Here is a 13,687-nt window from a genome sequence, read left to right on the forward strand (position 1 = left end):
GTGCAATAAAGTTGCAGTGAAATCAAAGCGAAAAGTACCTAATACTGGTCTTAAGGTGTTATACTTAAATGCACGCAGCATAAGGAATAAGGTGGATGATCTTGTCGTGCAGCTACAGATTGGCAGGTATGATATTGTGGCCATCACTGAGACCTGGCTAAAGGATGCATGTCTCTGGGAGCTGAACGTCCAAGGATACACGGTGTATCGGAAGGATAGGAAGGTAGGCAGAGGGGGAGGCATGGCTTTATTGGTAAGAAATGATATTAAATCATTAGAAAGAGGTGATATAGGATCAGAAGGTGCAGAATCTTTATGGGTTGAGCTAAGAAATTGCAGGGGTAAAAGGACCCTGATGGCAGTTATATACAGGCCTCCAAACAGCTGCAGGGATGTGGACTACAAATTACAACAGGAATTAGAAAAGGCTTGTCAGAAGGGCAGTGTTATGATAATTGTGGAGGATTTTAACATGCGAGTAGATTGGGAAAATCAGGTCGGCACTGGATCTGAAGAGAGAGAATTTGTAGAATGTCTGCGAGATGGCTTTTTAGAACAGCTTGTTGTTGAGCCCACTAGGGGATCGGCTGTACTGGATTGGGTATTGTGTAATGAACCGGAGGTGATTAGAGAGATTGAGGTGAAGGAACCCTTAGGAGACAGTGTCCATAACATGATTGAGTTCACTGTGAAATTTGAAAAAGAGAAGCCGAAATCTGATGTGTCGGTATTTCAGTGGAGTAAAGGAAATTACAATGGCATGAGAGAGGAACTGGCCAAAGTTGACTGGAAAGGGACACTGGCGGGAAAGACGGCAGAGCAGCAGTGGCTGGAGTTTATGCGAGAAGTGAGGAAGGTGCAAGACAGCTATATTCCAAAAAAAAGGAAATTTTGGAATGGAAAAATGATGCAACCGTGGTTGACAAGCGAAGTCAAAGCCAAAGTTAAAGCAAAGGAGAGGGCATACAAGGAAGCAAAAATTAGTGGGAAGACAGAGGACTGGGAAGTTTGTGAAACCATACAAAAGGAAACCAAGAAGGTCAATAAGAGGGAAAAGATTAACTATGAAAGGAAACTAGCAAATAATATCAATGAGGATACTAAAAGCTTTTTCAAGTATATAAGGAGTAAAAGACAGATGAGAGTAGATATAGGACCGATAGAAAATGATGCTGGAGAAATTGTAATGGGAGATAAGGAGATGGCAGAGGAACTGAACGAGTATTTTGCATCAGTCTTCACTGAGGAAGACATCAGCAGTATACTGGATACTCAAGGGTGGCAGGGAAGAGAAGTGTGCGCAGTCACAATTACGACAGAGGAAGTACTCAGGAAGCTGAATAGTCTAAAGTTAGATAAATCTCCCGGACCAGATGGAATGCACCCGCATGTTCTGAAGGAAGTAGCTGTGGAGATTGCGGAGGCATTAGTGATGATCTTTCAAAAGTCGATAGATTCTGGCATGGTTCCGGAGGACTAGAAGATTGCAAATGTCACTCCGCTATTTAAGAAGGGGGCAAGGAAGCAAAAAGGAAATTATAGACCTGTTAGCTTGACATCGGTGGTTGGGAAGTTGTTAGAGTCGATTGTCAAGGATGAGGTTACAGAGTACCTGGAGGCATATGACAAGGTGGGCAGAACTCAGCATGGATCCTTAAAGGAAAATCCTGCCTGACAAACCTATTGCTATCTTTTGAGGAAATTACCAGTAGGCTAGACAAGGGAGATGCAGTGGATGTTGTATATTTGGATTTTCAGAAGGCCTTCGACAAGGTGCCACACATGAGGCTACTTAACAAGATAAGAGCCCATGGAATTATGGGAAAGTTACATACGTGGATAGAGCTTTGGCTGATTGGCAGGAAACAGAGAGTGGGAATAAAGGGATCATATTCTGGTTGCCTGCCAGTTACCAGTGGTGTTCCACAGGGGTCCGTGTTGGGGCCGCTTTTTTTTACATTGTACGTCAACGATTTAGATTATGGAATAGATGGCTTTGTGGCCAAGTTTGCTGATGATACAAAGATAGGTGGAGGGGCCGGTAAGCTGGGGAAACGGAGAGTTTGCAGAGAGACTTGGATAGATTGGAAGAATGGGCTGAGAAGTGGCAAATGAAGTACAATGTTGGAAAGTGTATGGTTATGCACTTTGGCAGAAATAATAAATAGGCAGACTATTATTTAAATAGGGAAACAATTCAAAGTTCTGAGATGCAACGGGACTTGGGCATCCTTGTACAGGATACCCTTAAGGTTAACCTCCAGGTTGAGTCGGTGGTGAAGAAGGCGAATGCAATGTTGGCATTCATTTCTCAAGGAATAGAGTATAGGAGCAGGGATGTGATGTTGAGGCTCTATAAGGCACTGGTGAGACCTCACTTGGAGTACTGTGGGCAGTTTTGGTCTCCTTATTTAAGAAAGGAGGTGTTGACGTTGGAGAGGGTACAGAGAAGATTCACTAGAATGATTCCGGGAATGAGAGGGTTAACATATGAGGAATGTTTGTCCGCTTTTGGACTGTATTCCTTGGAGTTTAGAAGAATGAGGGGAGACATCATAGAAACATTTTGAATGTTGAAAGGCATGGACAGAGTGGATGTGGCAAAATTGTTTCCCATGATGGGGGAGTCTAGTACGAGAGGGCATGACTTAAGGATTGAAGGGTGCCCATTCAGAACAGAAATGTGAAGAAATTTTTTTAGTCAGAGGGTAGTGAATCTATGGAATTTGTTGCCACAGACAGCAGTGGAGGCCAAGTCATTGGGTGTATTTAAGGCAGAGATTGATAGGTATCTGAGTAGCCGGGGCATCAAAATTATGGTGAGAAGGCGGGGGAGTGGGACTAAATGGGAGAATGGGTCAGCTCATGATAAAATGGCGGAGCAGACTCAATGGGCCAAATGGCCGACTTCTGCTCCTTTGTCTTATGGTCTTATGGTCTAACACCAGCCCCATGTGTACATTTGGTCATCAGAGAGGGCAAGGTAGGGTATTGCAGATCTGAGGATTCTGTGGGGTAGGGTCTTGTCATCTTTGCCTTTTGTCCCAAAGTCCCAACTAAAACCATACATGCAAATGTTGCTGCAAAAATAACCTCCAGTCAGATTTCCTAAAGACAAAAGATTGCCCCTTGAAATAATGGGGAAAAGCACAATGATGTATGCCCAGTTCAGCAGTGATACTTTGATTATCACCATAATTCATGCCAAATTTGTTTCAGTAAGGGTGGAACTATGTGTTGCACGAATTGGACATTGTTAGGTGCGTGAGCAATACCAGATGGATGCAAATTACACACAAAATATAAGCCCTAAGCAATCCAATTTTTTGGTAAGTATTTATGAAGTTATTTCTGCTTGACTGTAAAGTTATGATCATGCAGCAAGGCCATTCATCTCATCATGCGTTGAAAGAGCTCTCTCATGTTGTACTGCAGCACAACCTCTTTCCCATCACTCTGGATATCAGTCCTCTTGGTGGTCTAAGTTGTCAATTTTGTTTTGTCACTAAATTGAATTCTAAGAGGCATTAAATTTTCCCCAAACTTTGGTTCACTACTGAATTCTTATAAACAAGCTCTGTATAAATCAACCCTGTCGATGTCCAACATTATCTTTGTCCAAGTGTTCATTAACACACATGATGAAGATTATTGTGTAGATTTATTATCTACAAACTACAATCACTGAATGTTCTCAAAATCACACCTATTTATTAACAAATTCACCACTTTGTGTGACCATGCAGCCTGAATGAAATATCAGTAATAAATCTGAAAATGATTGCTACAATGTTCAGTTGAAATTTCCAAGTGTAAATGTAAGAATACCTAATGGAAAACTGAATAATCTTAATTTCAAATGCTGCTATGAAGATTAAGCATGGATTTTTGATATGTCATATTTTTCTGTGCATCCAGGCTGTCTGAGTCAAAATAATGCTGGGGTCCAAGGACTTTTCATCCACAGGGTGCAAGTTCATAGCTCCCAGAAAACCACAACGCAGATAATAGGGTTGTGAAAAACACCTATAGTATGCTTGCCTTCAAAGGTCGAACCAGAGAATATAAGAATTACACATCATTTTGCAACTTTACAAAGCCACATCTGGAGTATTGTGCACAGTTCTGGTTGCAACACTAGGGAGTATCTGATTGCACTGGAGCGAGTACAAAGGAGATTCACCAGAATGTTGCCTGGATTGAAGTATTTTAGTTATAGAGAGATATTGGATAGTCCGTGCTTGTTTTCCCTGGAGTGAAGGAGGCTGACGTCGTGACCTGAATAAAGTTAAAAGAGGCATAGATGAGATTAATAGTCAGAATCCTTTTTCCCAAGGTAGGGACTGTCAAAATCAGGGGAGCAAGAGGAAAGAGGTGTATAAGTTAATTGGAAGGGTATTAAAGGAGAGGTGAAAAATGTTTATTACACAAAAAGTGGTTGATATCTGGAAAATGCTGGCAGAGCTGGTGCAGGAGGCAGGTACAATCACAATGTTCACGGCAGCCAATGAGGAGACAAGGCAGACTTGGGTTTCGTGTAAAGGCACCACAAGCAACATGAAGCAGCAAGTTGAAAGGCCCATGTCTTATGCTGTACGACTTCATGACTCTGTGTAATGCTTCATAACATGATGCAAGAGCTGTGGCAATGAACAATTTTATGACAGAGAATTGTAAATTTTAAGAACAGTTTATAAAGTACAAATAAGATTCAAGATAAGCAGAATGACACTATTATATCCAAATATCTAAATTTCTCTAATAATTTATAAACAGCATGAAAAGCATACTTTCTCCATATAAAAATGCACATGATGCCATAAGTGAGATGTTTGTATGGTTCAAGGCAGTAAGTCCCCAAAAGTTGGTGGTATTCACCCATGAGCACTGAGAACAACAGTAGCCCATCTGCTTGAGATGTATTTGTTCTCCTTTAAAAATTTGCCCTAAATTGGAAACAACTTGGAGGCTTCGTGATGTGAATTTGTTTTAGCATGGCTCTGCTCATGCCTGTATCTTTAAAATGACATGCAGAAAAGGAGATAAAAGTTTGATGTATTCTGTGGCAGGGTTTATCAGCTTCATGAACACAGGTGAGCAATTTACCTGCGAAGCAGAGATTGAATTTTATTGATATAATTTATTTTCCAACAGGTTAAAGTGGAAAATGGAAGGTGGAATCTAATTCAAGTGAGTGAGTTAATTACAGCTAGTACGTATAGTGATGAAAAGATAATGGAGTCATCATTTATTACCATCGTTTGATTTCAGGCTAAAGATGAAAAGTAAAGTTAACAAATTTACAGTATTTAAAATCTGTTTCTATCTCCAGTGGGAGCTGCTGGAATTTATTCACAGACGTCAATTTCAAAACATTTGGCCAGTTTGTGGGAGCGCCTCCACCAATAGGTTCTAAATCGAATTAAGCAACAGAGCGTGAACTGGCTGAACTCCCCACCTGGGAGTCTGCTGGCTGTGCCTGCTCTGGGGTCAACCTGCTACAGTCAAGTTGATTTACTTGTATGTGAAGCCACCTGTAAATGTACGGTCACTTAAATCATTTAATTAATTTTGCTTGCTCCAACTATTTTCACTAGTTATGTGATTTAAATGGTTTAATTAATGTTCTGCATTTCAAATAGTTAATTTTCAGAGTGATTCAATTGAATTGTTATTTTTGCGTGGTTACTAAAAGTCTGGAACATACAGGAACATTCATATGTTTTAACAACTTGGTTTTCCTGTCTAAATAACAGTGGATGGGGCATATGCTCACCCATCCACGATTTCATTACAGTGTGTATGCTCCTGCTGTTTTAAAGACCAATCTGGAACCGAGGATCCACTTTATCTGTAGATGGCTGGCTTGCTACAGGGCAGCATGTTCATGAACTTAGATACCATTTCTGCAGTCTACCCAGAGTTTGGACCTCAATCAGATTTTGTCCTCTTTTCCACACTTGTTTCCCCCATTTCCTTTGATGGCAATTACAGAAATACCAATCACCTCCTTGTACAGTACTAATTAAAATTGATGTAGTAGCGTTCAGAATTACCGGCCTCTAAGTCTAGCCATGCACATCTTGTTTTTCAAACGTTAGCTGATCTTTTGAACTGCCAGATCTGGTGGGGAGAAAGTACTTCTGATCAGAGGTGCACAAATCACTGTTGGCGGAGGAAAAGAATGTTCATCCAAAACCCACAACGGAGCATGAAAAAATAAGTATGAGTAGTCCAAATGGTCTCTTCATACCTCATGCCTACTCCTCAATTCATAAGATCATGCATCATCACAGTAACAGTTTCCTGCATCAGGAACATCTGAATTGGGAGCACACTCAACTCCTTTTGTATTCACCATTATTAAAGAACATGATTGATTTGATTCTTGCATGATCTCTGCACTTACGCTACTTCCGTAACCTCCGCCTATCCCTTCCTTCACTTTGTATCCCTTAAAATTTTAAATCAGATCATAAGACCTTAAGGCATAGGAGCAGAATTAGTCCATTCAGGCCATCAAGTGTGCTCTGCCATTTCATCATGGCTGATCCCGGATCCAACTCAACCCCATACACCTGCCCTCTCACCATATCCCTTGATACCCCAAACAATCAGGAATCTTATCAACTTCCACTTTGAATATACCCACTCACTTGGTCTCCACCACAGATTCAGCACTCTCTGGCTAAAAAAATTATTCCTTCCTTCTGTTCTAAAAGGTTAGCCTTAAATTTTGAGGCTGTGTCCTCTAGTTCTTGATACCTTGACCAGAGGAAACATTATCTAGTCCTTATCTAGCCCTTTCGGTAGGTTTTAAGCAATATAAAAGTGGATACGTCTCCAGGTGCTGACGGGATATTCCCTAGGACCTTGAGGGAAGTTAGTGTAGAAATAGCAGGGGCTCTGACAGAAATATTTCAAATGTCATTAGAAACGGGAATGGTGCCGGAGGATTGGTGTATGGCTCATGTTGTTCCATTGTTTAAAAAGGGTTCTAAGTGTAAACTGAGCAATTATCGGCCTGTAAGTTTGACGTCAGTGGTGGGTAAATTAATGGAAAGTATTCTTAGAGATGGTATATATTATTATCTGGATAGACAGGGTCTGATTAGGAACAGTCAACATGGATTTGTGCGTGGAAGGTCATGTTTGACAAATCTTATTGCATTTTTTGAAGAGATTACTTGGAAAGTTGACGAGGGTAAGCAGTGGATGTTGTCTATATGGGCTTCAGTAAGGCCTTTGACAAGGTTCCACACGGAAGGTTAGTTAGGAAGGTTCAATCGTTAGGTATTAATATTGAAGTAGTAAAATGGATTCAACAGTGGCTGGATGGGAGATGCCAGAAAGTAGTGGTGGATAACTGTTTGTCAGGTTGGAGGCCGGTGACTAGTGGTGTGCCTCAGGGATATGTACTGGGTCCAGTGTTGTTTGTCATATACATTAATGATCTGGATGATGGGGTGGCAAATTGGATTAGTAAGTATGCAGGTGATAGGTGGTGTTGTGGACAATGAAGCAGGTTTTCAAAGCTTGCAGAGAGATTTAGGCCAGTTAGAAGAGTGGACTGAAAGATGGCAGATGGAGTTTAATGCTGATAAGTGTGAGGTGCTACATTTTGGTAGGACTAATCAAAATAGTACGTACATGGTAAATGGTAGGGCATTGAAGAATGCAGTAGAACAGAGGGATCTAGGAATAATGGTGCATAGGAAGGTGGAATCTCATGTGGATAGGGTGGTGAAGAAAGCTTTTGATATGCTGGCCTTCATAAATTATAGCATTGAGTACAGGAGTTGGGATGTAATGTTGAAATTGTACAAGGCATTGGTGAGGCCAAATTTGGAGTATTGTGTACAGTTTTGGTCACTGAATTATAGGAAAGATGTCAACAAAATAGAGAAAGTACAGAAAAGATTTACTAGATTGTTATCTGGGTTTCAGCACCTGAGTTACAGAGAAAGGTTGAACAAGTTGGGTCTTTATTCTTTGGAACGTAGAAGGTTGAGGGGGGACGATAGAGGTATTTAAAGTTGTGAGGGGGATAGATAGAGTTGACGTGGATAGGCTTTTTCTATTAAGAGTGGGGGAGATTCAAACAAGAGGGCATGAGTTGAGAGTTAGGGAGCAAAAGTTTAGGGGTAACACGAGGTGGAACTTCTTCCCTCAGAGAGTGGTGGCTGTGTGGAACGAGCTTCTAGCAGAAGTGATAGAGGCAAGATGGATATTGTAATTTAAAGAAAAATTGGATAGGTATATGGACAGGAAAGGAATGGAAGGTTATGGGCTGAGTGCAGGTCGGTGGGACTAGGTGAAAGTAAGCATTTGGCACGGACTAGAAGGGCTGTTTCTGTGCTGTAATAGTTATATGGTTATATGGTTTCAATGAGATTGTCACAGATTCTTCTAACTTCCAGTGAGTACAGGCCCAAAGCTGCCAAGCGCTCCTCTTATGTTAGCCTCTCATCTTTGCCTGGAATATAGCCAGTTACTGAGTCTTTGGAAATTTATACTTCTGTATAAAATTTTATAGGGCTTCACTGTAGTATAGTGATCAGCACAACACCATTACAGCTTGGGATGTCGGACTTCAGAGTTCAACTCTAATGCCTTAAGTACGTTCTCCCTGTGAGCACATGGGTTTCCTCTGGGTGCACCAGTTTCCTCTTTCAGTTCAATAACATAACTGGTTAATTGGTCATTGTAAATTGTCCTGTGATTAGGCTAGTATCAACTAGGTTGCTGGGCAGCATGACCTTTTGGGCCAGAAGGGCCTGTTCTGCACTGTGCCTCTAAAATAAAAATTCCAAATATCAACATTTGTCTGGGTGGAAGAATTTCCTCTCAAGCTGCCCCCTTAATTTGAGATTGTGACCACTGTTTTAAGCTTTCCAGTGAAGGGAAACATCCTGTAAATTTTGCAGGATCTCAGTCCAAACTGTTTAATGTTTCTTCGTATATACCAGGAATCAATCTGATGAACCTGTACCACATTCCTCCATTGCAATTATGTCCTTCTGCACCAGCATCCAAACCCAAAACCCAATTTAACACTTCCTGATACCTCTCTGATCAACTGTTGTCACTATTACATAACCTTAAATCCTCTCTGCTGATCATCTTGGTTCAGTAGCTCTTGTGATGGCAGCAGAAACCGGAACATGATTTCCTCACTGTCGAATACCTGTACCTTGTCTGACTGTTATCTTGAATCCAAAGCCCAATACCAGGAGTACTTCATCCTTCTTCATTAATGGGTAGCCTACTTTTAAGAATTTATGATCTCATTATTCAGACCTTGCTCCTAAAATCAGTATACTGTATCCTAGATCGTTTTATAATCCAAGATTTCAATCAAGGGATACTGACAGTGATGGCAACAATCCAAGCTTGGGAAACTTGGGTGAAATCATTCTTGCTACTGTCATGTGTGTCAAAGATTAGCTAAAGGCACAGATTGAGGTTCAGATCTGAGGAAATTGTGTGTGTAAAATGAGCTCAATAACATAGCAAAGACCAATTGACCACTATTTTGAAACAAGAGAAAATCTGCAGATGCTGAATGTCCAAGCAAAACACACAAAATGCTGGAGGATCTCAGCAGGCCAGGCAGCAACTATGAAAAAGAGTAAACAGTCGATGTTTCAGGTTGAGTTCCTCCAGCATTTTGTGTGTGTTGCTTGACCACTATCTAGCCTAGAGGACAATTTTGCAATTGCAATATCATCAAATATCAAGTTTGAAATTGACCAGAAATTTGTTCTCTTGGTTTCATCTTCCCACTGTTATATATTTCAGGCACAGTGACTATACGAAGAAACCAATCATATTTGACTTTTGTTCAGCCATTTGAACCACTCCCAGTCAGTTGTTGAGGACATCATCATGTGAATGTAAAAGAAAACAGAACAGCCTTCTACTGAACAATAAACTTCCTGGTTTTACTCATTGAAGGACGTTGGCACAGGAACACATTCATTTCTGTCTTCTAGATCTGGTGCATGCTTTATTTTCTTCTTAAACAAATTCTTACTTTTTTCTTGATTATGGATTTGTTCAAAGAGTCTAGATATTATTTTCTTATGTATAAAACGGTAGCATTGGCAACTCAATGCTGTAAATGAACTACTGAAGCAGTGGAATTAGTATTGTGTCTTTTGCTGCTGTATTTTTCATATCTGTCCTCTGACAATTTATACTTTGAATTTGTCCTTCAGTGCTTGGAATGCATTTTTTCATTTAAATCTGCTGAGGGTATAATTAAGGGAATTCTTTATTACGTTGCCTAAAGCAGCTGGCAACATTTTTATATTTCAGCAATGCTGCTCTTGCTATCTTGACATTTCTCAGATTTGAGTTCAAATTAATTTCTCTGATAAAGGTATCATCTGTGGTATCATAATCCACCATTTGATGAAAGTTTGCCCTTTATATGAAACTTCATGAATTCATCTATTTCTATGCTTAGATGCCAAGACCGAAGGCTACAGAAAGCAGAAGTGTCCGAGTTGGAAATTGCTAAAATCATGTGCTGTGCAGGTGTAGTTTTCTCATATAACTGGATGTAGTTATTTCCAGCTGACTCAAAAGACCTGTTTTGTTAGCAAATTGAAGGAGAAATAGGAAATGAAAACAGGTAATTCTGATTAGAGGGCACATATGGAAAGAGACGTAAAATTTAATTTTTAAGTTAAAGACCTTTTGTCTCTGAGTATCCAGCAATTTCTTATTTTTATTTCCGATTTCCATAATCTGCAGTTTTTTACTTTCATTTATTGTTGGAAATGCAGAACAACTTCTTAAGGAATAAACAGGCAATACAGATGTGCCATTTGAGCCATCATAATCAACGTAAAATCCTTTGTACTATGGCCTCTGTTTAAATATCTTAACCCTTTGAGGAAGAGGCATTTTCCCTTTACCAAAGATAACTAACAAAATTCAAAATATTTATCTGAATTTGCATAGTATTTATTTCAGATCAGCTTTTTCCGCCTTTGATTGTAATGAGAACAATTCATTAGAATTATTTAAAGCTGTGATATTGTTTATGTTTCAACTGCAATTCCATTCCACAGACACTCAACTTTCAACAGCAAATGAAAATGGAAAGTGCCGGAAAGATGCTGAAGAACAGGCAGCATCTGTGGAAAGAGGAACAGTTATTGTTTTCTCTTTACATAGAAGCTCTCTGAGTGCTGAGTAATTCTGGAATTTTCTGATTTTATTATTCAGCATCTGCAAATTTGCAACTTTCATTTGTTCAAGAGAAAAAATGTACTGTATTTTAATCTGAAATTTTGATTAAGTTTACGAAGTTGTTATTTATATCCTCAAATTCTATGCCCATGCTCTGAGAGAAATAAAATGGTGCATCCTTGCTTGATTTTAAAGTAATATAAAGCCTTGTTTCTTCATCACTTCAATTCAGCTGGAGAAAACAAGCCAGCAGGAGAAATTTTATAAGCCTAGTCTGTATTTCTAGAATAAGTGGCTTTCAAAGGCTAAGGCTGGCATTTTTTTGGTAGGGTGGGCAATTTTTCTGCATTCATATTGCCACTGAAATATTTTCTAATCATTGGCTTTCTATGATAAGTTACCGTGATTACCTAAGTTGCAGAAAATCAATTTAGATTAAATTTACAAGGAGCTTTATACTCCACCTTTTCTTCTGTGTTGTCAGACTGCTTGATAACTAGTTATGAAAGAGCAGCAATGTTTTTTGGAAAGACTCTCATCTTCTTCCATTCATGCCTCAAATGTTGGACCTTTCCCACCACCTTCACCAGCAAACCCACAATACCCCAAACACACTTTCAAACAAGCCTCACTCCCTCTGTCTGCTTTTGAGAGCTATGTTGTCAACCAACCAAGTGCAGCACTTTCAAGGGAGGGAAGTGTGTGACCTGAAATTCACACCTTGTAATGTTCTCTAACCTAGAGATCCTCATTAAAACCCACCACTTTAAGAAAGCTTTTAACTGGGACTTCTAATACTGTCTTACTTAGGTTCATTTTTGACTAATTATTCCTCCATGAATTGATTTGTTAAGGACATGATGCAAATCCAATAGTTTTCAGTTCTGATTTGATTGGGTCACCAGGATTTAATTCCGGCACCATCACGTGAGCTTGCTGTGGCTGGGAATTGGTATTGTTCACTTTACACGTACACCAAAAGCTCCAACTGTTACTTTATTGATCTCTTGAGAAAAACGGAGAGTTAAAATCAAAGTATATTCCAAAGGCTGAAAGGTTGGTGGGATAGATTGAAAGAGCATGATAACTGTCACTGTACGCTCAGATCTGCATGACTAATTGTTGCAAGGGTTTCTATATCTTTCAGATGCTTTCTTTCTACTGTGTAGCTAATATATTCCTCTGCAAGCAGAGGGGCTTTAAGAACACAAGCAGAGTTAGGTAGTGTTGTAGTTAGTTCAATATTGTTAATAGAAAATGAGTAACTTTAGAAGGGATTCTGAAATTTTAAATGAGCTAGAAAATCTGTATAATAGTATTGTTATAAGTGAGGTCATTCTTCACATTGAAATCGGCCACTTGTAAATTATGCAATTCTAAGTTAATTTGTATAGTATCTTAAATGTGTTGTGAGATTGAATTCATGATGTTTTACTATTGTTAACCAGTTTTGTGTAACCCAAACTTGCCACCTGTGAACAATGTCTCAATGTTATGCTGTTTTACATTGCATTGGCTTTCCCCTGACTGCTGAAATAAGAAAGATACAAAGATAAATAACCAGATCAAAGATTGTTTTTGAGAATTTTATTTTATTTGTGCAATTAATGCCAGTTGTCATCTTTCTATTTATTACGTTGTGCTGATGTAATGCTGCACAAAAAATATGGAGTCATTATCCTTCATTCAATCACAAATAAAGTTGAATCATATCTTTGAAAGTCAGTGCATCGTGGACTTTAATGTATGAAAGAGTGGCATTGATAGCAAGCTTGAAGCAAATAAATAAGAATAGTTAAAGTTGTATCAAAATCCATATATCACATATACTGACACAATTCAGTTTTATGTTAACAATAACAAAATTCTCAAGGATAGAGCTGTTATTTTGGAGTTATGACTTTTTCCACATAACAACCTTTAAATGTCTGCTGACATAATTCTTCTTGATCTTCAAGGCTTGAATGCAAGGCTATTGCCTTTTGCTGTACTAAGGAATATTGCAAGGGTAGATTAGGATTGTAGATCATACCTTGTTTGTTTTTTCATTGAAAAGTATTCTTCAGATCAAAGAAAGTTGTTCCACAGTATTCTGTGTTAGTTCACTATTAAGACAATAGATACGCATCGTGGAAGAAAGCGTACGAATTTTGGGCAAAATAGCTCATTCTCAGATTTCTGAAATGTGGTTCCATTGAAATTAATAACACTTGAAAACAGAACAGACAGTAATTTCTGTCTCCATTGATTTTAAGAGATTTTATTGGGAAAGGCTGCAAACCAGCACATGCTCTGTGGTATGATAGATTCTGGATTTCACCTTTAAATATGCATTGCACACTCCAAAGGCTGTTGTCATATTTCCTTTATTTTATCCAAAGGATGCTCCTGACCACACCATTATGCAAATTCCAATCCCAAACCTTGCAATCTACCAACACAACAAAACATAATATTGATTTGCATGAAAAAATGTTAATGGTGT

The 13,687-nt window shown here is 39.1% G+C and overlaps 1 protein-coding gene across 9 annotated transcripts in view; it reads left to right on the top strand.

The window, feature by feature from the left end:
• LOC134339515 (dystrobrevin beta) overlaps positions 1-13,163 on the top strand; it is a 587,877-nt gene extending 574,714 nt beyond the window's left edge. For 5 of the 9 annotated variants that reach the window (XM_063036126.1, XM_063036119.1, XM_063036112.1 and 2 more), the window contains 2 exons: positions 5,155-5,190; positions 9,802-13,162. In XM_063036126.1, the coding sequence (XP_062892196.1) occupies positions 5,155-5,159 (5 nt within the window). In that variant the 3' untranslated portion in view covers positions 5,160-5,190; positions 9,802-13,162. Of the gene's footprint in view, positions 1-5,154; positions 5,191-9,801 lie in introns of all 9 variants that reach the window. The other 4 variants (XM_063036136.1, XM_063036144.1, XM_063036179.1 and 1 more) reach the window with 2 other exon arrangements.
• The last annotated feature ends 524 nt before the right edge of the window (positions 13,164-13,687 follow it).

This window comes from Mobula hypostoma, chromosome 2 (genome assembly GCF_963921235.1).
Source record: "Mobula hypostoma chromosome 2, sMobHyp1.1, whole genome shotgun sequence".
Taxonomy (NCBI): Eukaryota; Metazoa; Chordata; class Chondrichthyes; order Myliobatiformes; family Myliobatidae; genus Mobula; species Mobula hypostoma.